The following is a 27832-nucleotide window of genomic DNA, read 5'->3' on the forward strand; positions in this document are numbered from 1 at the left end:
CTTGACACTTGACAGGAACCCCAGGGTTTTGTATGAAGGAATGCCTCCACAGAGCTGTTAGATAAATGAATGTTGCATGCACTTATGCTAATGGGATATGTACTGCCTGAGCATTCACTGGGGTGTATGCAGACAGATGAAAGCAGGTGATGAAGGTTATGTATGGCAAATTACTCAGGAATGGGTGTTTTTTATTATACAAAGGACATGAATGTATCATAACAAACAGTGGTTGTGAGAGAAATTGACTGTTTTTGTCAGAAAGGGGACAGGTCTAAATAGTGGTGAGCAGGCTTGCAAAGGAGGTAATGGATGAAATGAGCACTGGTGGCCTGTGAACACTCACTGATATCATCAAATGAAGACAAAGGCACAATCTTGTTGATGCTAAACCATGAGACAACAAAAATATGGAGATATATTGTAAAGATCTAAACACGGACATATTTATAATAACTAGACTACAGGCAAGCCATACGTTTGCTGAAATAGGCAGATGGTATCCCCCTAAGTGTAAGAGGTAGCCTATTATATATTATTTACTAAATATGTTGTTATACTCGGAGTAGTATTAAATCTACATTTTGTTCTGATTTTACTAAAACTGCTGCAACAAGATCTAGCCCCAGTTTGTTTTTGTTTTTTTGTAATTGTCTTTAACTTGAGAATTTAAAGTCACACCTGCACTGCCGTTTTCCTCCGCTGTTAGCCTGGTGACCGCCTGAAGGCAATGATTGAGGGCTGAAACAAACAGGAGAGATAGCACAACGTTGGGTTCCAAACATGCTGAATATACAGCCTCGGGCACAGCTTCCGCAGGGAACAACTGCTTTCTGAGAAAATCACATGCAAGTACAGCCTATACGGTGTGAAAGTGAAACACAACATTTTCTTAAGCAGTCGGTACTGCTATTAGATCTGTCTCTCTGTCTGATATTTAGTGTTGTCAAAAGCAATGTTACAGTTGTAAACGTTCCTTTTGTTGCGCAACGCATGTGGTTATCCGACGCAGTGGTGCTGAAATTGTATTTTACTCCCGGTTTTTCGGGAATTTACCCTACGCGTCCTTCAACACTTTGTAGGCTTACTAGGCTACCAGTGATTCTAGTCAGTGTACAAAACTAAAATATAATTCTGACTCCTACTGTACTTTTGGCAAATCATGCAACAACTAGGAAAAGGGTATACTGATTGTGGGTATTTGTCGCGCGAGAGAGCATGTAAGATAGTGAGGGGTGGATGTGTGTGTGAGATGTGTGTGTGTGTGTGTGTGTGTGTGTGTGTGTGTGTGTGTGTGTGTGTGTGTGTGTGGGTGTGTGTGTGTGTGTGTGTGTGTGTGTGTGTGCGGGGGGGAGGGGGGGTGGAGGAGAGAGAGAGCGAGAGTGAGTGAGCGTGTGAGAGACAGAGAAATAGAGAGTGTGTGAGACGGAGCCAGGTAGAACAGTAAACAGTGAGCAGATCATGTTGTGAGCGCGCGCTTACTGTCCTGCTTCTTCATGGTTCTAAGGTGAAGTACAACGGCTGGAATTTTACCTCGGCACCGGAGCTATTTTCTCTCTTAGACAGGATATACTGTACCAGCTCCTTGGATATCTGGTCGGTTGCGAGCAAGGTGGAAATGTCATCTTTGGCCATCGCCGTCAGTCTCACCGTGCTCTGCGTCGTTGGTACCGGGCTGGCGGGTAGTCACTGTGAGTAACTCACCTTATATGCCACATATGTTAAGTGTTTATAAGTGATGGCATTCGTAGCAGTTGTTATTTGTCGTAAATCAGTAGACTCGGGAGTATGCCAAATTGTATTTCAACGCTATCACCATCAGAAACGATTGACTGACTCACCGGCTAAAGCAGGGTTCAAAGGAATATCGTCACATTCACTGACGATTAATAATATTAATCATGTGTTCAGCGGACATGTAGCAGGGGCAGTATAAATAATGGACTCGCGCTTCACAACAGAATCATTCACACTGCTGTTGAAAAAACAATAAATCCACCCATCCGTTGAAAAGATGCGCACATTTGAAACCCCTCTTCCACCGGCAAGCGGTAGGGTAAATTGTCTAGTGTTTGGTCGAATGTTTGTTCTAATTAATTTCGGAGTCCACGCAGTCACTAGAGGTCAGAAGCAGACAGAGTAGATGGAGGTCAATGAGAGGAGCTGACAACATTATTGAACACTTGGAAGAGAGGCAGAGACATATCCTAATGGATTATGATCTGAATAGGTTAATCCTAACTATAAAACAAGCTGAGACACATGTAGATACACCTCCATAAGTAGAACTGTTGGATGGACACAGTTGCAGATTAAAAAGTAATTGAAAATTTGAGTAATATATTCAAATTAAATATATGTGGAACTGAATATGGTTGCCCTCCAACATGTGAGATATGGCTGTGTGTGTGTGTCTAGATGTGTGTGTGCGCAAATCTGGATGTGTATTGTGTGTGTGCATGTGTGAGTGTGTGTGTGTGTGTCGTATTGGTTGTTGTAATACCTTGATTACAACAGATATGGTTTTAGTAACATTGAATGTCCTTATTTTGCTTTCTTGACAATAAATCGCCTCTCCTTGTGTTGCTGTTGCAATATGCGTTGTGGACTAGCCTGAAGAATCATTGAGGTTTGTTTGTGTCTACCAGTCTGAGCCAACTGCTCTCTTTCAGGATCACTGTCTCAACAAGTCAAGCTCCTGCTTCATGAGCCCTGTCAGACCTCTGTTCATTCACCATCATCCCCCACACAAGGAACGTTTCCAAACCTGAAACTGGAGTAGTTTGAGGTGACATGAACTTGTTTGTGACTCGGTGGTTGACGATGTCAGATGTTGTAGAGATAAACAAGAGGACTTTTGCAGCCAATGAAAGCATCTATTCAAATGTTTTAACCACATCTTTGAAGACAATTCATTAATTTAAAATCCACAAAAGGGCTGTGATGGATGTTCTTGTGGTACACTCCACACAAAGTGTCGCTCTCAAAGCGTTCTGCATATTTAAAGCTGTTTAAATTATAGAAATGCCAGTGTAACTGTAGTTTCCCCCGCTGTGAATTTGAACAGTGTTTTCGCTCCAGCAGTTCAAAGCCGGCACCTGACCTCTGCTCCTCCTCATTCTAAACATGATGATATGTACTCGGAGTGTGTATGACTCAAGATGGATGGAATGTACAACTACAGCAGGTTCCCATTGTCTTCAGCAACATCCACCATTAAGCATCAATCACAACCCTGCCTACTTAGATTTGAACAGGGTGGCCTTGTTGTCACTCCTTTTGCCTACTCTGAGAGAAACATCAAAACACAAGGGTGGATCAATCATGGCAGCAGTTCTCAAATGTATCCAATGATCAGGATTGACACAGTGCTCTAGAGATGAAACGTCTAGATTCTCCTTGAGGACAAGCAAATGGCTGTTCTCATATTTACTTTTGAGAAACTAAAGGAGAGGCCAGAGATCCATCATGGCTGGTTTGTGTGGCCCCTGTGTCAGGTGACAGAGATAATGGCAGCCACATCCTCTCAGAGGACATGTCCTCAGTCGCCCCACCACCCTATCCTCTCTCTCTTTCTCCCTCTGTCTCCCCTCCTTCCTCTGCCTCTTAGTTGAGTGACCCTATGCTACTGCATGTGGGTTGAGAGTTGGCATGCTTTAGGGTAAAATATGCAATATTCTATCTTGGGTCAGTGATGGTGAGAATCAATATCCCTTAGTGGCTAGTATCTTGCAGGGCTTTCTGCTGGGTGGGGGTGTTGACTGGGTGAGCAGGACTCTGTTCTTCAGGCTGGTCTGCTCCAGACTGAGTGGTGCTGCCGCATGTCTACCCCCTGAATGTCTCAATAAAGAGAAGCAGAGAATTGTCCTCCTTCGTTCTCCTTCTGCCCCCCTTCCCTCTCTCTCTCTCTCTCTCTCTCTCTCTCTCTCTCTCTCTCTCTCTCTCTCTCTCTCTCTCTCTCTCTCTCTCTCTCTCTCTCTCTCTCTCTCTATCTCTCTATCTATCTATCTCTCTCTCTTTCTCACTTTCCACCCCTTCTCTCTGTCACGCCCTCTAACTCCCCACTCCAAGAGTCGTAGCTCTGGATTATAACCCACTGTATGTGGAGGCAACTTTGTTATTGTTGGTAATGGGATTATAATAGACTCGGTATAAACTGGGGAATGTTGAGTAGGGGCAATTTCACTCTTTGGTCCAATCTTATTTAGCAGAGCCACAAAAACAGGCAGCAGTTTGTGCAAGTTGGTTGCTTGCTTCATCCAACCATAGTAGACGAAGATGATGGTACACACATTACAGTCTCAACACCTATATCTGAAAAAAGAGAACTTCACATTTAAAGGGAGTGCCAAAACAGTTCTGAGGTGCCAGGAATGGCAGTAAGACAGCTGGGTAGATACTATATCTTTGGAACGCCAAGAGTGGATTTGAACATGTGAGGATGTACAACTGGACCGGATTAAATGTGAAAACACAGGATAAACAGGACGATTGTTTAAGGAGCCGAAATCGGAGGTTCCACCTGTCAGGAGCCCTGCATTACGGCTGCTGACAGGTGGATCTACATAAAGCAGTCCTACATTTGCATCTTCATATCTTCCCCTCCCTTTTTAACAGAATATTTTATTTCAGGTCCGGCAGACCTGCCTAATTTCACATTCCTAATACATTCCCAACTCTGTGGGGGATTGTGGACTTTTGACCAGAGCATTAGTGTGATAAAGTCTTTTACTTCAACTTTTTTATGAGGTCAAGCATGCAAAGCGTTTTAAATGGTGAGTGCCTGCTGGGAGGGAGAGTGTGAATTTGAAGGTTGCCTTGGGCAGGAAACAGTAGGGGGTTTCCATTACAAAAGCTCCCAGTGAAAGCAGAACCGGTGACATACTTCCCCTGGGCCTGGCTTTAACATATTGTTCCAGATCCTGTCAATGCCACAGGGAAAAGGGTCTTGACAACGCACACTCTAGTTGAAAAGGGATTTTCAAAAACAAGAAGGATACACAGACACGCAATTCACACTTATGGACACATGCACACACACACATACACACACCAGAATAGTCTGATATTGCCTGTCAACCTTTGAAGCCCTATTAAATGTAAATTAATATCTTCGTCGTAGATTGAACATTTCACACTGTGGGCACTTTGAGCAGAACTGACCTTGAAAGGTGTGAGGAGGAAAGTGGAAAATACATGACAATAATTTCTTTCACCCCATACACTGATGTCTTCAAAGACTTTCCACCAGCCTAATTTAGGCTATGGAGTGGGCTCGATTCACCAGTGGACATATCTAGTAACTTTCCTAAGACTCTAACTGCCCTCCAGAAAATGCAATTTTGCCCCTGGTCTATTTCCCCATAAGTTAAGACTGATGAGATCAATTAAAGTGCTGGAGGATGTTGACGAGTTGACAGAGTGTCACCATAATTTATTTAGAATGACATCTCAGAGGTGTTTGGTAATTACAAATGAGCACCCGCCCCACCTACACCACCCAATTCCCCCTTCCTCCCCCTCAAAACCATCAACAAGGCATTTCAGCATTTGACCTGCTCTTGAGGAGGACATTGTGATAAAGTTATCACTTCTTGGATCGGGAAAGTCTTCACGGGCATAGCCGCCCCTCTGCCAAGATCAGAGATAGTACAGATTATAATACGCCCCGGTCAGGCTCAGGGGGTATCAAAATGTTTGCATTGGCAAGAAGCTGAGGACAGGGCAGCGATACAGCTGGCAATGAAAAAGGAGCTGTCTTTATCCAAAGGGTTTGATCTAAATCCTATACAAACACAAATGTGGTGGATACAACCTGTACAGCCTCGTTCCTGCTGGATTCATGGTTTTCCTTCCCAGACAGCTCCTTGTCTGAGTGCTTCTGTTTCTGACAGGACGTCTTAAGTAAATGCTGTTTGGCTCTTCTTTTGTGTGGTTGATTATGGCTATTGGCTTGAAAGAAAGCCCTACAACAGCAGTGAAATGGCATTTTAATTCAAAGGCATTCCTTTGGATCAAATCTGGAACAAATTTAGCTTTGTTGACGCTGTGCTGTTGTTTCTTTACTAAGACAGCTTATGGCTCAATGCTTTGAATCCATTGCAATCAGCACTGGACTCCACTTCAGCAGAATATAAATAATTTGAGTTAACCGAGTTTGACTGAAGCCACAGATGTGAAGGAGTTCTGCATCCAAACTGTGGGCAGCCACAAATAATAATAAACCATAGTCCAGAATTATCAGTCCAAACATCCCTGTGGTAAATCTTTTTCTTTTTCCCCTCAATAACCCTCCGTCTCCATTTCTGTGGGGTTGTCTGGTGTCTATAGTAAAGAGAGGAAACCACATCATCTTATTTGCCGCAAACAAGGCCTAAGGCCAGTGCAGTTCAAGGCACCCTAGGTCTCTGTTTTCTCATTAGTCCTGTTTCCTCATCTGATAACCTATTATGAGGAAATCATGGTGGCCTGTGAAGGAAACAACTTGCTTTCATCAACTTCAGAGCTGTGCGTGCAGTTGACAGTAATTACCACACACAAACACATCCCTCTCCTTTGATGTGAGAAATTAATTTCTTTTAAAGAAAATCTCATTTAAATTTTATTAAAGAGGGTCAAAATGCCACATAAAAAAACACACGCACATGCACACAGACAAAGCTCTGTAACACGCAAATACAAACACACCCACACATACACAGCCACACACACACACCCACTCACAAACAAAGCTCTGGAAATATGATCTGAAGCAATTAATTTAGAGAGACGATGTCGCTAGTGCAAAAATGAAAATCTATTTGACTATGTGGCGCCAGTGGAGACTGTGGCATTTACATTCTAAAAGATCAGACACTGACGGCAAGCTAATATTGATGCTCAGAGTGCTGTGTATACAGTAGACCTTAGATAACATTGTGCACATTTGCCCAAAAGTGCACTTTATTTAACAATGGAATTGTGTAAAGAAGTCTTGATAGCATTGGCATGCATCAGACAACAAGTGTACTCAATTTAAACAAATTGTTGTTTGCCTCCCCAGTAGGGGTCCCCCTCCAGTCTAATGTGTACTGAAGGACAAGCTAACGGGCTAGTCACCAAGGCAAACTCACTTCCTGTTAGTCTATAAGCTAAAACAACCAATTGGAATCCATTGTCAATCTCTAAAGGAGCTTCTTAGTCCATGTGAGAAAGGAGTTCCTGCAGTGTCAAATATGATTAGAACCATCACTTTGGATTTTTACTCGTTATGCCTGGCAGGGGATGGAGAAGGAAAAGGTATATGAACAGAAATTTTACATATCCTTCCCAGTCAAGAAATGTATGTTTGGATTCACTCAAACACAAAGATGAGTTCCATAGACAGACAAAGGTGTTTGAAGTAAGAGTTGAATGTGCCTCAGTCCAAGGAGACAACATAAGAAATCTATTGGAATATAGGGCGATTTGTTAGCATAAACGAGTCTGGTGTCATTGTAGGGCAACGCTTGTTTGTTTGGTGTCTGAGATACTTGCTAATTAGCAGTATGGCCTGCCAATCTGCAGAGAGGCACTCTCAAAAGATATGGCACATTTTGTCAGAGTGAGTTCTTTGTTAGGGGTTCTACATTTCCAGAATCTGGTTTCTGAACCATAAAATTATCAAATATAAATCATAAATGAGTCAGCATATTTAAAATGTTCTATAAAAGTAAAGAAATAAATAAACGTATTGGGCTCATTTCTTTTAGATTCTAATAGTAGATAGTGTGTGCATGTCTCTAAAATACATGTATTTGGTTTAAGATCTTTACGGAAATATTGACTTCAAACTGTACATATAAATCCCACATACATATAGTTTGAAAAATATTTACTCCATTGTATGGGCAGGAACACAGAATGCCTATCCCTGCTTTGTCTTATTGATGCAGCTGTTGTACCATGTACATTTCTAGAATGCATCCCCCATGAATCCAATAGCCAGGTTAGAACATAAGAAACAATAATTGTTTCCCTTTTCCCTCTACCAGCAGAAACCTAGCAAGAGAGGAAGGTAGAGAATCCTTTGACTCCCCCTCAGCAGTAATATGCTAGTGTACCTTCATGATTTATGGAGTTGTTGCTGATTTTGTTGCTGTTTGATATTCAGCACACATCTCCAAAGCCTCAGCCTTCATGCCCTTCACTTTGGGTCGACTTTATCATGGGGAGATCCAAACCCAACACCTGAACTGAGAAGAGCCCTTGTCTTGACACAGTCCTCTCTAAGCTTATTTTAGGATGAGAGCCTTCAGGATTTATCAGTACATATCTCGGAGACAGAAATACCATGTGCTCGCATCTTAGGAGACGGCACTTGATTTGAGTATGCACCCATCCTCTTACCTGTCAGGGTGAAAAGTGCTTACATGCAAAGTGTGTCACATTTCAGTGGATAATTCTCTAACACTTTGGGAGAAAATCTCCCTCAGTCACCCACCTGTCTTGTCAGTGTGTTGTAAGCGATTATGTCACCCCAGTCCCCCTACTCCCCCACTCTGATAATTTTGCTCACTAGTCTGTATCCAATAAGGAAAGGTAAGGCACTTTTAGTTTAAGTTTTTTTTTTTGCACTATACTCATCTGTAAACTGGTCTTTAACAGCAGTTGGAGAAGACACAAAAAATGAGAGACAGAAAGCTGTAGAGAGAGACAGAGAGAAAGATTTAGAGACTAATACATAGAAAGAAAGATAGATAAATAGAGAAAGAGAGAAGCACAGAGAGAATAGAGAGAGAAGGACAGAGAGAAAGACAGGGAGAGCTCCGGTACCTAAAATCTTCCCTCATGGCTTGGTGCCGCTAGCGCCAGCAGCATCAGTCCTAACGTGCTGACCACAGGGAAATGTAATTATACGACCACCAACTGTTTTACGCTGAGTCACGGCTCCAGTCGGGGCCTCCTCTATTCCAGCCCGATGACTTGCGCCACAGGGGTGGAACTGAAGTGTTTAAACATGTTCCTGCACACATGTTGAGCTGGCTGATATGAAAATGTTCAAGCTGTGTTCGTAACATGTTATCACCCACTGATAAATAAAAGTGGAAAGATAGCATGTTTGGATCCATTGGGCGTACATTCAATAATTGACTTCAAGTCATATACTGTATGATGTGTAACCTAATTGTAGGGAAAGTCTACTTATCTGTTTTTAGATTTGGAGGTATTTATCAGGGGAGAGGTCAAACATTTGCTATCTCTCGGTCTCTCTCTGTCTATCTCTAAGAGTAGGGAGGAAGAAGTTCTGGCTGCAAGAAAAAGAGAGGGAGAGAGAGAGAAGTGAGATAAGAAGGGAGGAAGAGCAAACAGCCTGCAGCGCAGACTGAAGAGAGAGAGTCCACATCAAATCCCTTCAGAGTAAATTTGCTCTAGAGCTGTGATGTATGTAATGTACATTGGCAGATATCTCACTTCCCGTCCTTATTTGGGTCTTAGATAACAGCTTGAACCACTCGACAGAAGAGACATCTGCTGGCGAGCGATCTGAGTGCAGTCAAATCAGGTCAGAGGAGATCCAGTAGGCCAAAAACAAGCCATCATTCTTCAACATGGCGTACCGTGGCAGAATGTCTAGCAGACAGCTAGTTAGTTTTTGTGAAGGGGAATGTTATCAGCAGGCCTCCAACTGAGAGAAGATCATATCCATAAAACATGAAGCCTCTTGTAACAAATAAGACTGAATGGATCCCTAATGGAGAGAGTACAGTAGTCATTGTAATCAAACTGCTGGCAGTTCCTATTATGTCCTCATTGTCCTTAGTTGCTTTTCACAAACACACACATACATGTACATGCACATACACTTTGCCGCGCACACTCACACACACAGCTCTGCTCAATGGCATCAACAAAGCCTGCTCCTGCAGTAAGTGGAGGAGCTCCACCCCACCTCACTGCTCTTCTTGTCCTGGCAGGGCTGGATCAGGGGAAGAGGAGTCTGACACGCTCAGATCACTGGCCTCTTAATCTCCTCCTGCCTGTTGGAAGTGCTCTAATCTCACACTGCTGGATTTAAACATGTGTGTGTACATGCATGTACGTGTGTGTGCTTGTGTGTGTGTGTGTGGGGGGGGGGGGGGGGTATGAGTAAGAGTACAGGTATGCTACTTTGGGCCTGCAAACAAAATGCATTGTGTTTTTCCATTTGGCATGCCCTTACCACACATAGTCTACATTTTCAGTGAATTATAACTTGTATTTATTTTCTATGATCGTACAATAATCCCTATCCATGATAAAGACTACATTTTTTATGGAGTCTTGTTGGTAGAGCTTTAATGAGCTCTTTTACCATGAACAACTCATTACCCTTTTTTAAGGTGTTAATCCCTAGCTGTTTTTCATGCCTCAGAAAACAGGTAATAGGCTAATGAAAGCCTGTGGGCGATTTGATGAAACAGTCAAGAAAATCTATCTCAGGATTTAAGTGGTGTAGATATAGTTTGATTGGATTTAAGCTCTCATTGACTCAGGACAGGGTACGATACCCAGCAGATGCACTATTGTGACTGGTTGGTAAATAACATTGCAGATAGTGTTTAGGCTCTTGGAATATAAAATTACATGTGTACAGTATAGAGCATAATGAACTGTATGATGTCAAATTGTCAAGAAGCTGTTTACTTATCTATTCATATATCTTCATATCAAAATATATGTTGAGATGGGTTGTTTTTTTGAGTGAGTAGATCCCATGATACAAGGGTGAAAAAGGGGGGGAATGTTTAGGTATATTAAAATGGAAATTAGTTTCATTACATACAGTCAGAAATGGCCTGCATGACCGAGAATTCCCCAGTGTCAATATTGATGTTCAATTATCTTTATCATTTTTGTGTTTTCGCTTTCAAGGCCATCGATTCTTGTGAGAGGTACAAATGCAGTGGTTGAAGAGAATAAGATATCTGAATAAGAATGTGTTGTCAGAAAGGCCAGGAAATGTCATCTTCAATCCCCAGCCAGAAGCGTTTCATCTACTATGTAAATAACATATGATCAGAAAACTAATGCATTGAAAACAAAATTGCGAACACACACACAGTAGTGGAGATAAAAGAAACTCTGGAGTTGGCTTTAAAATATATTTTTTTCAGCTCTATCAAAAGCTGTCAAAAACGATGTCAGCGAATTCCTGTGTGTTTTCTGCTAAAGAGTCACTGTTCAGCAGAAGCCAAGACCTTGGGAGGAAAGGTCTACAAAGTAGGTCTAGGATTTCAAACAAGGCTGATGGTCTTCCAAGTGTCAGCTTTCTTCAGAGGAGCTCCGTGGTGATCTCCCTTTTTCAACCATCACAAAGTAGATTTTCTCTTCTTTTCTTTTTACATTTCTTTGACTAATGATTCATATTACCTGGTAGTGGGAGTAAAGTTAGAAGTCTATTCTTAAAGAAAGGAAAAAGTAACTATACACAGCAATTTTTTCATGAACATCTTATTTTTTCATGTTTGTTCCTAGTAATAGGACTTATATAATTTCTTATAGGCCCATGCTCTAGTTATTGGTTTGTGTAGAATGGGTGTTTGCACCCTCACATACAGAGGCACACCTCTATCCAATAACAAACAAGATGACATTGTAACCAATGGATTTAAAATGAGCATGTTTAATTTAGTTTAGACTTGGAAACACAACAATTTCATTGTTGTAGATTTGTTTTATCCCAGTGCATTGTGGCACCACACATGTGGCAGGTGGGGCTTTTTAATTACCATAGGTCTGTACCTGATGCTACTGTGAGAGGTGACAATTAGTCATTTTTATTGTGGTGATGAAAGTGAAAGACTGCCTGGGTGGGACGCGCGAGGACAGGTTGAATGCTGACCAGAAGAAGAGGAGGGAGACTGGATGTGTTGATGAGAGGGAACATGATTTATACATTCAGTGGGTGTCACCGTATGATTGACTTTTGCTTTTACGTTTTTGGAATTTTCACATAAAAAAAAATATTAACGAATAAAACAAAATGTGTGATGCAAAAAGTCCCCGTTGTGTAGGCTACTGTTAAAACTGTAGACTTGATGCTGATGGCTTTTGCCAAAGGTTTATGGTCCAGGACACCTCCGTCAGAATCATCCGACAGTAGTAGTGATGACAAGCTATAATAAGACCAAATGAACCAGAATGAGAGAGAAGGTGGATGTTGTCTCTTCCTTTATTTACCCCTAGATCTTGTCTTAGCTCTAACCTCAACCTTAACCAGCTTTAGTCCTGACTCTAAACTTGTGTATTTCGAAACAGTCTTCTTTCTTTTCCTGCCACAAACTGCTTTACTGTTATATTTTTTACTATTGCAGTTTGCATAGACAGAGCCATTACGTTAGAAAATGGGACAACATTACATTAAAGGCCTGTTTGAGCACATACTTGTGTAGAAATTGGTTGAAGGATGGACTGCATCTGGCTTGTGAGCAGTCTCAGCACAATATGAAGATAAAAACACCTACTACTTAGATTCATTGAACTTCATTTAAAGCTCTACTTTCTTTCAAGGACTGAGTAGTCCAGTTAAACTTGATACAAACCTAGATGCATGCATATCCATCACCAAGGGCAGTTTTTGAAATCCAGAAGGACAAGAACCAATGGAGATGATGCTGTAAACAAAACAAAAGAAAGAGGAAAGACAGCTTCTTCAATCTTTACAGACGTCTTTGTGTTTCTTCCCTCTGTGTGAAAGGTTGAAAGTTTCTGTCTCAAAAAACGCTAAGAGCTTAAGGACACATCCAAGTGATTCAACATCCTGTATGTTTCTGAGCGGATTTCAGCCTTCTTGCTGTCCATTCCTTTAGGTACTTAGTGCCCCCATAGTAAGATTAAGGCAGGGTATCATATAATTCTCTGTCCAGCACCGCCTCAGAGCTTAGAGTCCAAACCTCACTTTCAACCTGTTTTTCTTATCCTTTTTGTACAGAAAATGTAAAGCCATCTTCCAGGGTTAGAACTTGTCTCGACTGGTGTCTGAACGGTATCCCTTCTGATGTGCCTCGGAAACACTCACACTGAGAAATAACTAGAGATCTCCACAGGCTACAGACATCTCTCCACCTCCTGCCCTTTCCACCTTCTACCCTTTTCTTACCTCTTTCATCGCCATCCCCCCTTCTCCCAGCTGTCACTCTGTGTCGGTAGAGATCGATTCATAAACCCCTGGCCATCGTTTTCTGATGTCAGGCTCACTGAACAGCTTCTAAAAGGTTAATTAGCTGAATAATCAGCTTAAGGCGGGGAAACTAAAACTAGCGCCCATTGGGAATGTAGGCATGCTCATTTTCCTTAGCCTGTTCTGCTATGTATTTAACCACACCAGTCACAGCGACGGGCGTAGCCACGGGGCGGACATCTGGGGAATCACGTCGGCCTTAATTTCAGAGCACTGTTTCCCATGTGCTCTTGCTTGTCAAATCATTCAGTAAAAATGCATGCAGGGGTGAGGCCAGGGTGAGGCTAGCCTCTCAGCGGACGCTGGGAACGCCACTGTTCACCTGCAGATGCCCTGTGGGATGTGTCCAGGACTGTCAAGAGGAAGAGAGGGAGGAGGGGTCAGTGACAGGTCTGCAGTTTAGAGCTCGTTCTCTGTCCAGCTGACGAGGGAGAAAGCTGTCACACAGCGCCGGAGATGAGGAGGAAGTGCTCTCTAATGAGGAGGGGAGAGAGACATTGAGGTGGAGGCGGGCAAGTGTGGAGAAACAGCATCAGGGGGAGAGAGAGAAGAAAAAATATCAAGAAGCTCAGACGTGAGTGGGAGGGAGGAATAGAGTGCCAGGGAGAGTCTAAGGTTATGAAATAGAAATTATGCATATGTAGGAACAGGAACCTTCTTCTATTGAGAATGAGAATTGGGAAATACTTTTTTACACCATTTCCAATACTTACCCAGTGAGACCTGGGCTGACCACAGAAAATGCATGGGACTGGACTCTAGCACTGAAATAATGAAAACTTTTGACAGACAGCACAAGAAAACTATGTGTGATATGTGCCTGAGAAAATCCCTTTAGCAAAACAAGTGAATGCAACACAGATGCTTTGAAGCCGCAATTGAATAATACAGCATACTAATGGATTGTCCCTTGGGTTTTCTTGACACTGCTCCAAGTAGATAAATAAATGTGTCAAGTGACGAGTAAGGGCAAACTGCAAGCAGCAAATGAAGAAAAACTATTTGTGGTCTTTTATCCGAACAACGATTGCTTGTTGTTTTGTTTAGAACTGAAAATGACTCTGTCCCACAATGGCAGATTAAAGAGACGGGTATCCCCTTTGGACACAGACGGATCGCTTCAAACACTTGCAGAGCAGTTTGTTGTCGGTCATTTCAAGGGCTCTGGTTCTGCATAACCCAATCCTTAGAGTAGAACATTCCTCTGGAGATGAACCATGCCGTAATATACTGCAGAGCACAATCAGAATCTTCAAAATTCTATATTATCTGGTTCAAATCGATGATGTATGACACGCATGACTAATCTCTGAGATGAGTTTATTTCCTTTCATTGCTGTCACATAGACGATGAGAGTGAGAAAACGAACTTTTACTGCGGTGCTCCATCATAAAAGTCACATTTGACTGATTACAAAGTAGGTAATTAGACCACATATCCCACTGCACAAAGAATAGCCTGGCTTGATAAAACCTGAAGAAAAGGTTACAAGAGGGAGTATTCCATCGGCACATGCATGACTTTGAGAGGCTGTGTCCAGGTTCATCCCTGACTCCCACCCATTTATCTACACTGTTTCCGGTGTCATTGCAGTGTAATGAGTTGGCTTCCACATTTGTCCCCACACTATGATGTCATTTGTCAGGTATTGCAGGCAGTAAAATCTCACTAGATAGTCATCGATCATTTGCGGGAGGCAGAGTATGATACTCAAGGGGATTACACAAAATAAGATTAACACATTGGGATATCAGTATTGCATGATGGATACGTGGTATATCATACATTAGTCACTTACAGGATTTCTAAATGTTTTTTTGGAGTTTAATGACATATTAAATATATAGTAATAACTAGTCATCTCACAAATACAGGAAATTGCATTTAAATGTAATTAATTTAGCAGATACTTTTATTCAAAGCAACTCAAGTGTATGTTAAACAATTAGGCCCCTACGTGCTGCAGATAATCAAGGACCAGAAGTGCACAGTTCTAACAGTAGATTATACCTCAGTGGTTAGAGCCAAGGAATGAGCTGTATTTGTACACAGTAACATTATCTCAACTACAATATTGCATAACTCTGCTCATAGGACAGTGCAAAAATACTGTAAGATTCAATGAACACTTAAGGTAAACTGAGCCCAGAGGAAGTCGCTAACCTGATGCTGGTGCTGTTTTGTTCCCTCCAGATAACTGTGACAGCCCGTTGGTGTCCACGTTGCCTCCATCGTCCTTTCAGAGCTCCACCCAGTCCTCTCTCAGCACCGGCCCTCAGTACGCCAAGCTTAACAGGCGAGATGGTAAGTACAGTTAGACACAACACTCTCTCGGCTGTTGTTATCAACAACAGCCGAGAGGCCATCATTGTTGCATTATCTTCACATGCAGTTGACTGTAGATTACCTGTGTTTGGTTATGTGAAATCTTGAGGCTTCCACCTTGGTTTCCAGAGATGTCCGAAGAGGAAAACTAGTAGGTTTTTCAACTTACTAGCAAAACTGGGTCATGTGACTTGGGACATTCAGTTAATGGTGAAGACATTAATCAGTGTCCTATCATATTTTGCTACCAATCGGAATGTGCTACCAGTACTGCTGGGTTAGCTACAGTCGCAAAGTCTGGCCGAACACCAGTCCTAGCTTTATGTTCGCTCCCAGAGGAAACATCAAGACTTTAGCTCTGTCAATGAGCTTCCAAATCTCACTCAGAACTGTTCAATACTCAGATATAGGTATTTAAAAATATATGTGTTCCTTAATCCATACCAATCAACCACACATGTTTGATCAAAAGATGGTAAACATTAAAATGGTGTCATTCAAGTTCATGATTTGACTTTGTCGTAAAAAGGTGTTGCCACCTGTTTTAGCTAGAATTTAACACCTGTTTTTGATTACACACTTGCTGTGAATCTTGTGTTGGTTTTCCGAATGTTTTTTTAATATGGACTGACGGAAAATGTTTTTAGACTAGTTGATTTATGAGTGTGTCCACCTGTGACATCTTCATAAATATGCAACAATCAAATATAAACATTCTCATACATATTTTATATGCCACAAACACATTTTGCAAGTCTATCATACCCTAACTGTATCTCAGGTTATTCTTAGCGGTGGCCAACCTCCGCTATGTGTGCCTGTAACAACAGCACGATGCTGCTCCCTGGGGGGCTCCGTAAACGATGCTTCCTCCGTGGTGGAGACTCTGGTTTGATATTCTGCACTCATCTGCTCCCATGGTGTTGTGTCCCAGCCCACAGCGGCTGAGTAATGAACCTTCCTGCCAGAGCTGACCTGTTTCTCCAGCCTGATAGCTGTGGAGCTTGTGGGGTTATACACATATCTTCATGGAGCACATGATACATTATGTCTCAATATCTACACTCTGTTTCTTCCATGTCGCCTTGCATGATCTGCAGAAATCTAACATGAGATCATGACAGTGTGTTGAGGAACATGATTAAGTGCATGCAATGTAACACACCAACACTACCGACCATTAATCTTTGTCTTTCGGCATGTCTGCCTCGGCAAGTTTATCTTGGAAGCAAAGTCAATAGGCTATAGGTTATCAGGACAACACCCCAACTGTATTTTCTCCTAAAATATTTCTATATAACAGCTTGAATAGCAGCTTGAATGTCAGACCAGAATAAAAGCAGTTTTTTTGTTTCATTCTGTTAGCTTTTAATACACTTGACCAACAGAAGATATCTAAAACGTGAAAGATAATCCATGTGTGGATAACAGATAAAGAGATCATACATAGAAAGTACAGACAGGCAAGACCAGACTGAGGGAGCAGATGAACAGACACCATCACTGACGACTTATTGTGTCCTCAGACTCAAAGTCAAGTTTGGAGAAAAGTCTTTTTTTACTAATTATGTTGACTTATGATGGATAAAAAGTTCACAGAACATGTAAAGATGCCCTTCTGCAGACTTTGGCAAGAAAGGTCAGTTCAATTTAGGGAACCATCACAATAAATCCACTATAATCCCATCCAGCCCAGATATAGAAAACTGATTTATAAACCATTTTATTTATTTATAAACTGATTTATTTATAAACCTCAATGTAAACAGCGCAGTTCAATTCCCCATGCTATTTCAGAGTTCATCCATGGTATCCCCATGTAGCCAAGTCACTGTACAGCATAACCATCTCTGTGATCAAACACAGCCGTCCTCACTCTCTGTATTCTCCTCACCCTCTAGTCTTATAGCACAAGCTGAAAGTACTGTTCGCCATCTGTTAGTGGTGCGCGTGTAGCCTTCTGTATTTTCATGTCGAGTGACACCTATGACAGCTCAGTCAGCAAGTTTGGCTTTCTCGCTCACTATCTTTCTCTTTCTTGGTCACTCTTTTTCTTTCTCTCCTCCCGACTCTCTCTCGGTCTCTCTCTTACTACTTCTATCTTCTTTCCTCTCTCTCTCTCCTTCTCACCTATTCTCTCTCCTCTCAACCTTTCTGTCCAATGACTCTCCCTTGTGTGCTCTCCCCAGGAGCGGGAGGCTGGTCTCCCCTGGTGCTGGACAGGCAGCCCTGGCTGCAGGTGGATCTGAGAGACAGGATGGAGGTGACGGCCGTGGCCACACAAGGGCGCTACGGCAGCTCTGACTGGCTCAGCAGCTTCCTGCTTCTCTACAGTGACACGGGCCGGGCTTGGCAGCAGTACCGGCAGGACCACGGAGTTGGGGTGAGTCTTGTTTGGGGGGATCGGTGTCAACGGTATGGTGCTGCTACGTGCTGCATGATCATGGACCGTAATACAAGCTCAGATTTCCCAGATTTCATTTAGGTTTTAACCTGTAACAATATCACACAGTAGTCTGAACACGTCTGATATCAATGCAGAATAGCATTTAAAGTTATTAACTAGTAGAAGAAACGCTCTGTCAGTTATGTTAATCCCCCAAAGTACATACATCAACCAAGCTTCATAAACACTTATTTCAGAAGCTGACAGGAAAATAATGATGGGCATCTTTAGGGACAGACTTCTCTTCCTGCCTGTCAGCGCCCACCTTCTAAATGCTGAATGTGATGTTTAGCTGTACTAAAGATCTGAATCAAGCTGGAAAATGACATTGCTAAATAAGACCTCTTTGCCTCTCAGCTCTATCTCCCCTCGGCAGTTTGAAGCAGTGCTTTCAAGTCTTCTCTTCTTTTCAGAGATACTGTTGGGGAGAGATAGGAGATGATCAAGAATTTTGAATTCTTGCACTTTCTTTGCTATATCTTTTAGAAATTCCTTCAGATGAGGGGTTTTAGCTAAGAGCCTTTTATTCATGACTCTAACACATTGTGGATCACATGATAATCATGGTAATCATCTTCATACAGTATTTCTTTAAAAACTTGTAGTATAGGATAGACTATGGAAACAATGGTATTTATTTCAAGTTGTGAAGTGCTGAGAGCAATGCCAAAGCTCATCTCTGAATGGCAACATATGCTGTGACTGACTCACACAAACATAAAGTAATCCAGTAACAAAATATAATCTGTGAATGGACACACATTCTATGCACGGACAAATATCGGTCCTGCTCCTGATCATTCCTCAGCCAAACAGTCCACTAAATGGAAGACCACAGAGGCAACAGCTGCATATTGCTACACATAGCTGGAAGGTTTGTCTTTAAGTGCACTCCACTTAAAGGGCCTGACTGACTGAAAGCCCTGCTGCAGTGAACAGCCATCCCAGTATTCCTTACTGCATTGATGGAGGTGGAGCCACCATTGGATCCAGCGTGGTGGTCTTTGTTCTGTCAGACTCCAGTAACCCTGACGCTGACTTCAGTCCTCACCTCTCACTTGTTACTTAGCGCCAGGCCAACCTCGATACTCTTTTGAGTGGTCTGCAAAGTGCACAAGACGTTTTGAGTGCTTTCAGCCCAGTTATTACCTTACCCCAAATATATGGATGTTGGACAATCGGAAGATTTGAAAGATGTCGTGTCAATGGTTCATGTTCAAGGACATGTTCTGCTTGTAGCTGCTCTTGGCTCTGTAGGACTTGTGTCTAATTTATGTTAGACTTATTGTGCTGAAAGAACAGTAGGGAAGCCATGGAGGAATTGAGAAATTTTAACATGCATCAAAAACCTATTGTTCGGCTTATGTTTGGGACTTGAACTAGTAAGTGACAAGGAGTAACATACTGATCCACCTGGAGAAATCTAAAAGATTGACATTTAAAACTGACCTGTTAATAAATTATATTACTTGAATTTGATAACCATATGCTTTGCTAATGCACACAATATAATTAATGGTTATAACATATTATGTAGAGAAAGCATTCAATGTAGAAATTCATGAAAAGGATTTCCAGTAAAAATCATAATCATAATAATCTTAACGTTAGACATTGTGAGAAGGATATCGACCAATATCTCAGTTGCTCGAGTGGTCAGTTATTTCCATTAAACAGTTTCCCCCAGGAGTCTCTGGGGCTTTTTGTCTTCATACAGCGACTTTGTCCTTGATAAGAAAAGAATGTCACTGTGGTTCAAACTCTTGTGCTGCTGAGGTTTCAGAAGTTCAACCGCATCATAATTCCCCATGAAAGGTGTCAGAAAAAAAACATATTTTGATGTAGGCGCACAAGGTACTTTTTAGAAGAAGAAAAAAGTTTTTGTTTCTTTAATCAGAGATGGGAGTTGAGAGAAAGAGCTCTGAAAGAGACGGATGGAGACAGAAACAGACAGCTGAAAAGAGAGGCTGAGGATGAGAATAACAACAGAAAGAAAGAAAGAAAGAAAGAAAGAAAGACAGAAAAAAAAGAAAGAAAGATAAAAAGAAAGAAAGTCACACAGACAGAGCACCTTTTAAAAGAATTGTATTCATTGACATGCTGCTGGTAATTTTCTCCAAGTCCCAGGATCAAAGACATTGAAAGACCAGTGCAGCTGCAGCAGATACGTCCCTGCATACAAATTGGGGTGAAGCTAAAACAGCAGGATTCATTAGCCCTGTGTGCTTCTGTCATCTTCCTGGTGACAGTGTGGGCGTCACACTGCCTTAGGCTGGAAGGAAACACAAGCAAACACACCTTTCATTAGTTCCTGGAGACCAGCTCCAAGGTCCTGTTCATTTTGGTGGATCACATGACCAGAAGTCTGATCATGTGTACTCTCTCCCTCCTATTCATCCCTTGATTCCAGCACCATAATCTACCATTACATGGTGGCCTGGGCGGCCTGTAGGTAATCAATATGGAGTCTATTCTCATTTGAGGATTGGGTGGCTTAGACCTTATGGTCCGATGCTCAATGGAGATCTTCCATGGGTTTAATTGATATTGAGTATGTGACTCATTTAGCTGTTCAGGAAACGGACAAAGGGTGTTGAGTTTGTAATTGTTCATGGATCTTCTGAGGACCAAACCCAAGCATTTGTTTTCTTTAGTGATCAATATGGGCCCTTAACGGAAGGATCTCAGTGGTTTCAATATCTATCTGATGTCTTGAATCAGTTCTGAGGAAAAGAGAGAAATACTTTTATTAGGATTTTAGAATTGAGCTTCAGTCTAGCTTCAGAGTACAACATGGAATAAGGCTTTGACTGTATGATTATAAGAAGGTACAATCTATTGGCGATTTGGCTATTTTTTTGTTTGTATTTGACACTATTTGACTGAAATACTGTATGTCTCTGAGCAGCTATGAATCAACAGTGTTTCTGCAATGTGAAGATAGTTTACTTTTATCATTCATATTTTATTCAGAGAAAAACAGCAGCTCTTGACAAGATTTCTAGAAAACCTTCTATGTAGAGGTTAGAGCTAGCTTCAATATATTACTTCCCTCTCTGCTCTCATGAATGAGTCATATATTTTCACTAAAAGTAAAATGAAAAACTACAAAAGAACTTAAAGCTAATGGTTTTAATTGTATTTGTATACAATTAAGATATGTATTATTTAAATCACTAATGAAATTGTGTGAGTGCAGGTTAGCATTATTTTGTCAATCATCTTTCATGTTTTATATTCCTACTTGGGTAACACTTTATCCAACGCTTTTTTTGAAATTTACAAAGTGTTAAGATAATAAACTAACTTATTATGTTTAATAAGGCATAGATAGTTCTCACTTTAGATTAGATCATGCAAATAACCTTCACTAACAGTTAGTACATTCTTTAGAACTTGCATTACTAATCACAAGTTGCATCGTTAATATGTGGTTAAAAAATAGTTGTTAACACATCTGCTCAGTATTAGTGTGTATCATGTATTTAACTTGGCCATAAGTATAGAATATGTTGTTAGTTATTTACTCATGCTTTACTCAGGTTATGTAAATAGTTAACACTATTTGCTAATGCTTTCTATAAGAGCTCATGAACCATTAACTGCTTATGTTACTGCTGGTTTGAAACTATGTTAACAAGCTGCATAAAGTATGGCAATGCAGTAATCAAATACCTTATAAATTGTATTATGAATCAAATAAATAATTTTTAACAGTGTTTATTAATGATTAGCATAGTGGTTAATAATAGCTTAGCTAATTATTTAATAATGTATTGTTAATGTTTTATGAAGGATGAACTAACTATTAGCTAACACTTTGTAAATGCCAAAAAGTGTTGACTTATTATAAAGTGTTACCAATACTTGTATTAAATTAAAAATCATGATTATATTTCAATTTCCTTTTACCACACATCAACAGAGCAGCAGCAGATCACCAGATGTGATGACATCATCTCCCATCTCAAGTCTCATCCCAGGTGCTATTCTGTGTTTTCCCTCTCATTGAACAGAGTAAATAATAGATTTTCCTCAGATGTTTGCCTATGTGCAACTGTACCGGAAAATCTGATGCAGTGGAGGAAAGTAGCACTCCCTTGCCTCCTCCATAGTTCTTCCCCCTGCCTCCCTCTCCTGCTCCCCCCTCCCCCTCCCACCCCTGCCCCTTCCACCGCTGCCCTATCCTCTCTTCCCTCCCCCTCCCCAATGGGAGAGCTTTGCTGTCTTAGCCTCTCTAATAAGCCTGGTAACCATGGCACTCAGGTTTTCTCTGTATTTGACACGTAAACAGTTGTCGGGGTTAGGGGGGGGATTAGAAATAACAAACATCCGGTCATTTCCTCCCGAATGCCCTTCATATTTAACCCTGTGTCATTTCTTTATTAAAGTACTCCTCTATTCTACACTGTTCTACCCTGCTGTACTCTACGTTTCCCTGCTCTTTTATACTCTACACTGCTCTATCCCGCTCTGCTCTGCTCTACCCTGCTCTACTTTTCTCTGTTACTCTTTGCTCTTATGAAGAGTGTCTGTCTTACTCTCATTGGAGAGTTGGAGACTGTCAGTCTCCAACTCTGTATCTGTAGATACTTTCCTGTAAGTTTCCAACACTAATCTAGCATCCTGATTTTAACAATTAATGGTTGTTGTGTTGAATCTAGTTACATTACAACTAGGGTTGGATCAATAACCTACTGGAAGGTAGCTCTGCAACATGATGAGTTTCTTCTAGTGTGTTTGGCTTGATTATGTCTCCAGCAGTAGCAATGCAGCACACGCATGCAGCTACAGTAGCAGCAGAGCGCTCTGCTTCACCCAGGGACAGGCAGTCATTCAGCTGATGTCAGTGACTCGAGAGAGGACCACACGGGAGAGGGGCAGTAAAGACCTCTAATGACAGAGGAGGGAGGATTCAGGAGTTGATACAGGAATAGAAATAATGAAGTCAGGGCGAGGTTGGGAGCTGTTCATGTGGACAGTGACTAACCTGAGCCCTGGGTTCATCTGGGAGCTGGGAGCCCCCTCGGGCCTGAGTCCTCAGACTCAGGCATCACATCCGCACACTAATTACCAGGATGTATTGTCACAACTTTTTTTTCCGATATGGAATAACAAGGAGCATTCTGGGACATGGTTTGTCGTCTTTACGCGATAGACTCCATGTCTCTGGAGGGAGTGAGGCAACATGATGCAAGACAACTGGGAAGGGGGGGTTAGTGTGTTAAGCTTCTTGCTCGCAGGTTTCCTCCCACCTGAGTGAGGTTGTTGTACATCAAGTTGTCAGGGTCACGGATCTTGGTCCCTCAGGTTCATATGTTAAGTGACGCATGTGAAAGTTGTGTTTCCAGTGATGCAATTACCATGGACACATGTAGGATGTTTTTGACCATGTTTGAATCCAAGGTTTTTTATTTATCTGACATATTTATGATGTTGTGTAATATATGGAAAAAATAAATAATAAACGGCATTATTACCTGTTACAGTACAGTTGAGTTACAATTGAAGTGAATGCTGTCCCCTGGAACACATCGCACCACTTAGCACGGTTCAGTTAAGCACAAACATGTAGACTGAATCTCCAGTCGATAGATGTCAATCTGAAGTCCCCTGGTTCCTTTCGCTTGTTCTCAAGGAGCGTAAGGAGAAAATATCTGGTCCCAGTGACTCTGCGACACTCACAGACTTTATCATATCGATCCAAATGTTCAGATCAATACACTGCCAACACAGAAGACATCATCTTAATGAGGATGCATCAGCATTGTCCAAATACAACATCAACAGCATGGCTGCGGAGGTAGTTACATCATTGCCAGGCTACGTGCTAAATGGCCACCCCATAATGACTTTCTGTTTATAAACAATCCATAATAAGCCCATTTATTTCACTTGTGTTTTTCAAGTAAGCTGGCTTGATTGTGTTGGAGAGCTAGTTTTGGCTATAAAGCTTAATTCGACGAAAACAAGACATGTCTGATGCGGCCGGCTAAGTAAGAAAACGAGAGGATGTTTCTGATAGAACAACTGTTCCAGGTGTATAATTGAAACATAGAAAAAAATAAGAAAAAACCATGAGGGCCAGTGAGGTGATTCTGACACAAGCAGGGAAGGAAATAAACAGAGAAACAATAGAGAAATTGCATCATGTAAATGGTTCCAGGGCATTCTAATTCAAACAGCATGCTAAATAGCTCATGCTAAGGAAAAAAATTGAAATGGATTCAGCCATGCTATTTATACTGTAATAACACAGCACTTTGACCAGGGCTGTGCTATTCATACTGTAATAACACAGCACTTTGAACAGGGCTGTGCTATTCATACTGTAATAACACAGGACTTCAATGAGGACTTCATTGTACACTGATGACTGCAGTGGGACAATATGACGAATATTTATGGATGTGTGGGTATGTTTGTGTGTGTTTGTGTGTGTGTGTGTGTGTGTGTGTGTACAGCATTTACAGTATGCATAGATGCAATTTCTCATTTGATGTACTGTACTTCGATATTTCACAAACCTCAGACATAAACATAAAACATATAGGTAACACTTTAGAATAATGGTCCGTTGTTAACGAGTAGCTATGCAGGAAGTAATAGGTAGTTCTGCATTAACACCGAATTTAATACTATTAACTAATATGGAACCAAGATTAACTAAGCAGTAAGTAATAGCTAATTTATGACAAAGGTAGTTCCTTGGTAGGTATTTGATTATTACTAAATAAATATATCCTCATTGAGAACTACTTGTGAACTATGACCAATTAAGAAAGAATAACCAATGAATTACTAATCACAAAAGTAATGTCTAAAAAGTGAACAATTGTGGGGGTTTTTTACTCTTAACATGGTCATAACATTTCAGAAGCTTGTGCCTCAAATTAGTTCTTTGTGGAAACCAGTTTATGAATATTAACGTTATAACACGTCCCCCCCAATAATATGACTGCTATTACGTCTTTCTGCAGCTCAGAAAATATCAAATCCCGGCCGGTACATTTTCCAAATCCAGTCGATTTAGCTTACCGAAACCTATTTGTCCTGAAATTCATGTCATTTTTTCCCTAAACCTATACTCTGGTGCAACTTCAATGAGTGAGTTTGGAGCGCGAAATCCTTTGGCACATTTTTATGGATGGTAAATATCCAGTATTTGGCTAACATAATCCCTTAGATAACGACTAGGTGAATTTCACTAGAATTTCGAATTGTAGAATTAGTGCGAATTTCGAATTGTAGAATTAGTGCGAATTTCGACTGCAATACTATACAGTTTGTATGAATGGGACTTTTTACAAACTAGCCGACAGCTGTACTAGCGTTTTGGGCCATGTCCCTGTTCTCTGAATTGGGTTATCTAGCAAGTTATTTTACAGTCCTGCCATTTGTTCTTTCATCCTTCATCATTTTCATCCCTTTGGAATTGCGTTGCTGTTGTATTTCGCAGTAGTGGCCAATGCTAGACTCATTATAGAGTGAGTAGGCCTATACGTTAATTTGGGTTAGGGTTAGCCATGTACTATTACTTGTTTAGCCATTATGTTTGATTCAGTTTCTCATCACAGTTTGTTGAATGTGTATGTTTCATTCCAAAATACAGCATTTTTTGTTTAAATGCTAGGTTTCATCATTGTGCCAAACAAAAAATGTTTCATTCAGACATATTTTACAAAATTATTTATATTGCATGCCCATGTGCATTTTTGCATTATGTAGGATTTTCTTTTACGATTTCATGGAAAACTTCCAGTGCATATAATTAAAAAAAATGTTATCACTGCAGTTGTTTTATGTAGTAGATCTTGCGAGGTGACATGTTAGTGAGGTGTTAACATGTTTTTCACTTTGAAATAATGGTCCAGATTACAGTTACTGCAGGATGACAGGGTAACGCTTGAGTAATTAGTGAGGAGTTAACATGTTTGTCACTTTAAAATAATGGTCCACATCACAAGTAGTTCCTGCAGGATGACAAGGTAACGCTTGAGTAATTAATGAGGAGTTAACATGTTTGGCACTTTCAAATAATGGTCCCCATCACAAGTAGTTCCTGCAGGATGACAAGGTAACGCTTGAGTAATTAGTGAGGAGTTAACATGTTTGTCACTTTAAAATAATGGTCCACATCACAAGTAGTTCCTGCAGGATGACAAGGTAACGCATGAGTAATTAGTGAGGAGTTATACTGGTTTTCACAAGTTATATAATAAGTCTAATTTTATATTTGACACATACGGTACAGGCATACATTTCTGTGAGGCACTAGTGATATTCTAACAAACATTGTAATCTGGAAGATGTGGTTTTACGCTTATCGCAACATAAATGCAGGATGCAAATTGTTTTTGACAAGAGAACATAAATGTTTATATTCATATCCTAAAGAGAAGTCCTCCTCAGGCGGCTACTGTAACACAAAGGTAGGTCTTTGGAGTCTGAGACATATTGAACTGACACTTAAGAGCTCATAATAGTAAACTAATCCAATCATGAGCGTGTCAGCATCACTTCCTAATTATTAAAAATGTTAAACAAGTTATCATTATTTGTATTATACCATGTTTAAGTTTGAAATAAACAGAGAACATACGTCCATCCTTTGGTAAGAGTAGTCACAATCTCAACCTGTAGCTAATGTATTTGGGGGGGATTTAATATTCATAAACTGGTTTCCACAAAGAACCCATTTGACGCACAAGCTTCTGAAAAGTTATGACCATGTTAAGAGTAAAACAACCAAATTGTTCACTTTTTAGACATGTTACTTTTGTGATTAGTAATTAATTGGTTATTCTTTCTTAATTGGTTATAGTTCACAAGTAGTTCTCAAGAGGATATATTTATTTCGTAATAACCAAATACCTACCAAGGAACTTCCTTTGTCATAAATTAGTTATTACTTACTGCTTAGTTAATCTTGGTTCCATATTAGTTAATAGTATTAAATTCGGTGTTAATGCAGAACTACCAATTACTTCCTGCATAGCTACTTGTTAACAACGGACCATTATTCTAAAGTGTTACCAACATATCCGTAAACATAAAACACATCCATATACATCATCTTGATGCACACACTTTAGGCAATAAAGCTGCATTGCACTTTTCTTTGTCTCTCAATGTCCTTTTAAGAGAAATGCAGAGACCATACATTAGAGACCATACTGTAGTCCAAACTCTTCACACTTAACCAACACTAATCTCTCTTCATCCTGCTCTCTCCTGTATCTGCAGAGGTTTGTGGGGAACATGAACGCTGACGGTGTCGTCCTCCACAAGCTCCCCCACTCCCTCAGAACCCGCTTCCTGCGCTTCGTCCCCCTGGACTGGAACCCCGTCGGCTGGCTGGGGCTTCGGGTGGAGCTGTACGGCTGTGCTTACAGTGAGTACCCCCCTGTAGGACCCAGCAACTTACCTAACACCAGTAACTGTAGGCCCCTAAGACAGCAGACAGCATCTAGCCTCCCTGTAGGATTCCCACCCAGCACCTAGCCCTATACCAGCACATGTAGATCCTTACACAGCACCTAGCCTCAACTCAGTAGTTAATGAATTTCCAGACTTTTGAGACATTTGATGAGTCCTAACTTACCATGTAAAACATAACATACCACATCAGCATGACAGTCATTTGTTTTCATAAAAATGGGAAATGTCATGTAACGGTTGTCTCAGTGCAGGTCAACACCCATCACTGTTGGAACATTATCTGAACAGGGTGGGGCTCTTGTGCTGACGCTGTGCATAGATGCCTTGTGATTACATGAGCTATAGACAGGCAGGAGTGTTCTGACATCCATCATCATCAGCGCCAAGCCACCAAGCCTGTTCATATGAAGCATGTCCTGGTTCCCCGCTAGCATCTTGG

At 41.1% G+C, this 27832-nt stretch overlaps 1 protein-coding gene across 1 annotated transcript in view; it reads left to right on the forward strand.

Moving 5' to 3' along the window:
- The first annotated feature begins 1390 nt into the window (after positions 1-1390).
- Positions 1391-27832, forward strand: part of LOC134017540 (contactin-associated protein-like 5) — a 51244-nt gene continuing 24802 nt past the window's right edge. Inside the window, exons 1-4 of the mRNA XM_062457261.1 lie at positions 1391-1691; positions 15375-15485; positions 17696-17889; positions 27199-27346. Of these exons, the coding sequence (XP_062313245.1) occupies positions 1619-1691; positions 15375-15485; positions 17696-17889; positions 27199-27346 (526 nt within the window). The 5' untranslated portion in view covers positions 1391-1618. The remainder of the gene's footprint in view (positions 1692-15374; positions 15486-17695; positions 17890-27198; positions 27347-27832) is intronic.

Source organism: Osmerus eperlanus, chromosome 3, assembly GCF_963692335.1.
Source record: "Osmerus eperlanus chromosome 3, fOsmEpe2.1, whole genome shotgun sequence".
NCBI classification, from domain to species: Eukaryota; Metazoa; Chordata; class Actinopteri; order Osmeriformes; family Osmeridae; genus Osmerus; species Osmerus eperlanus.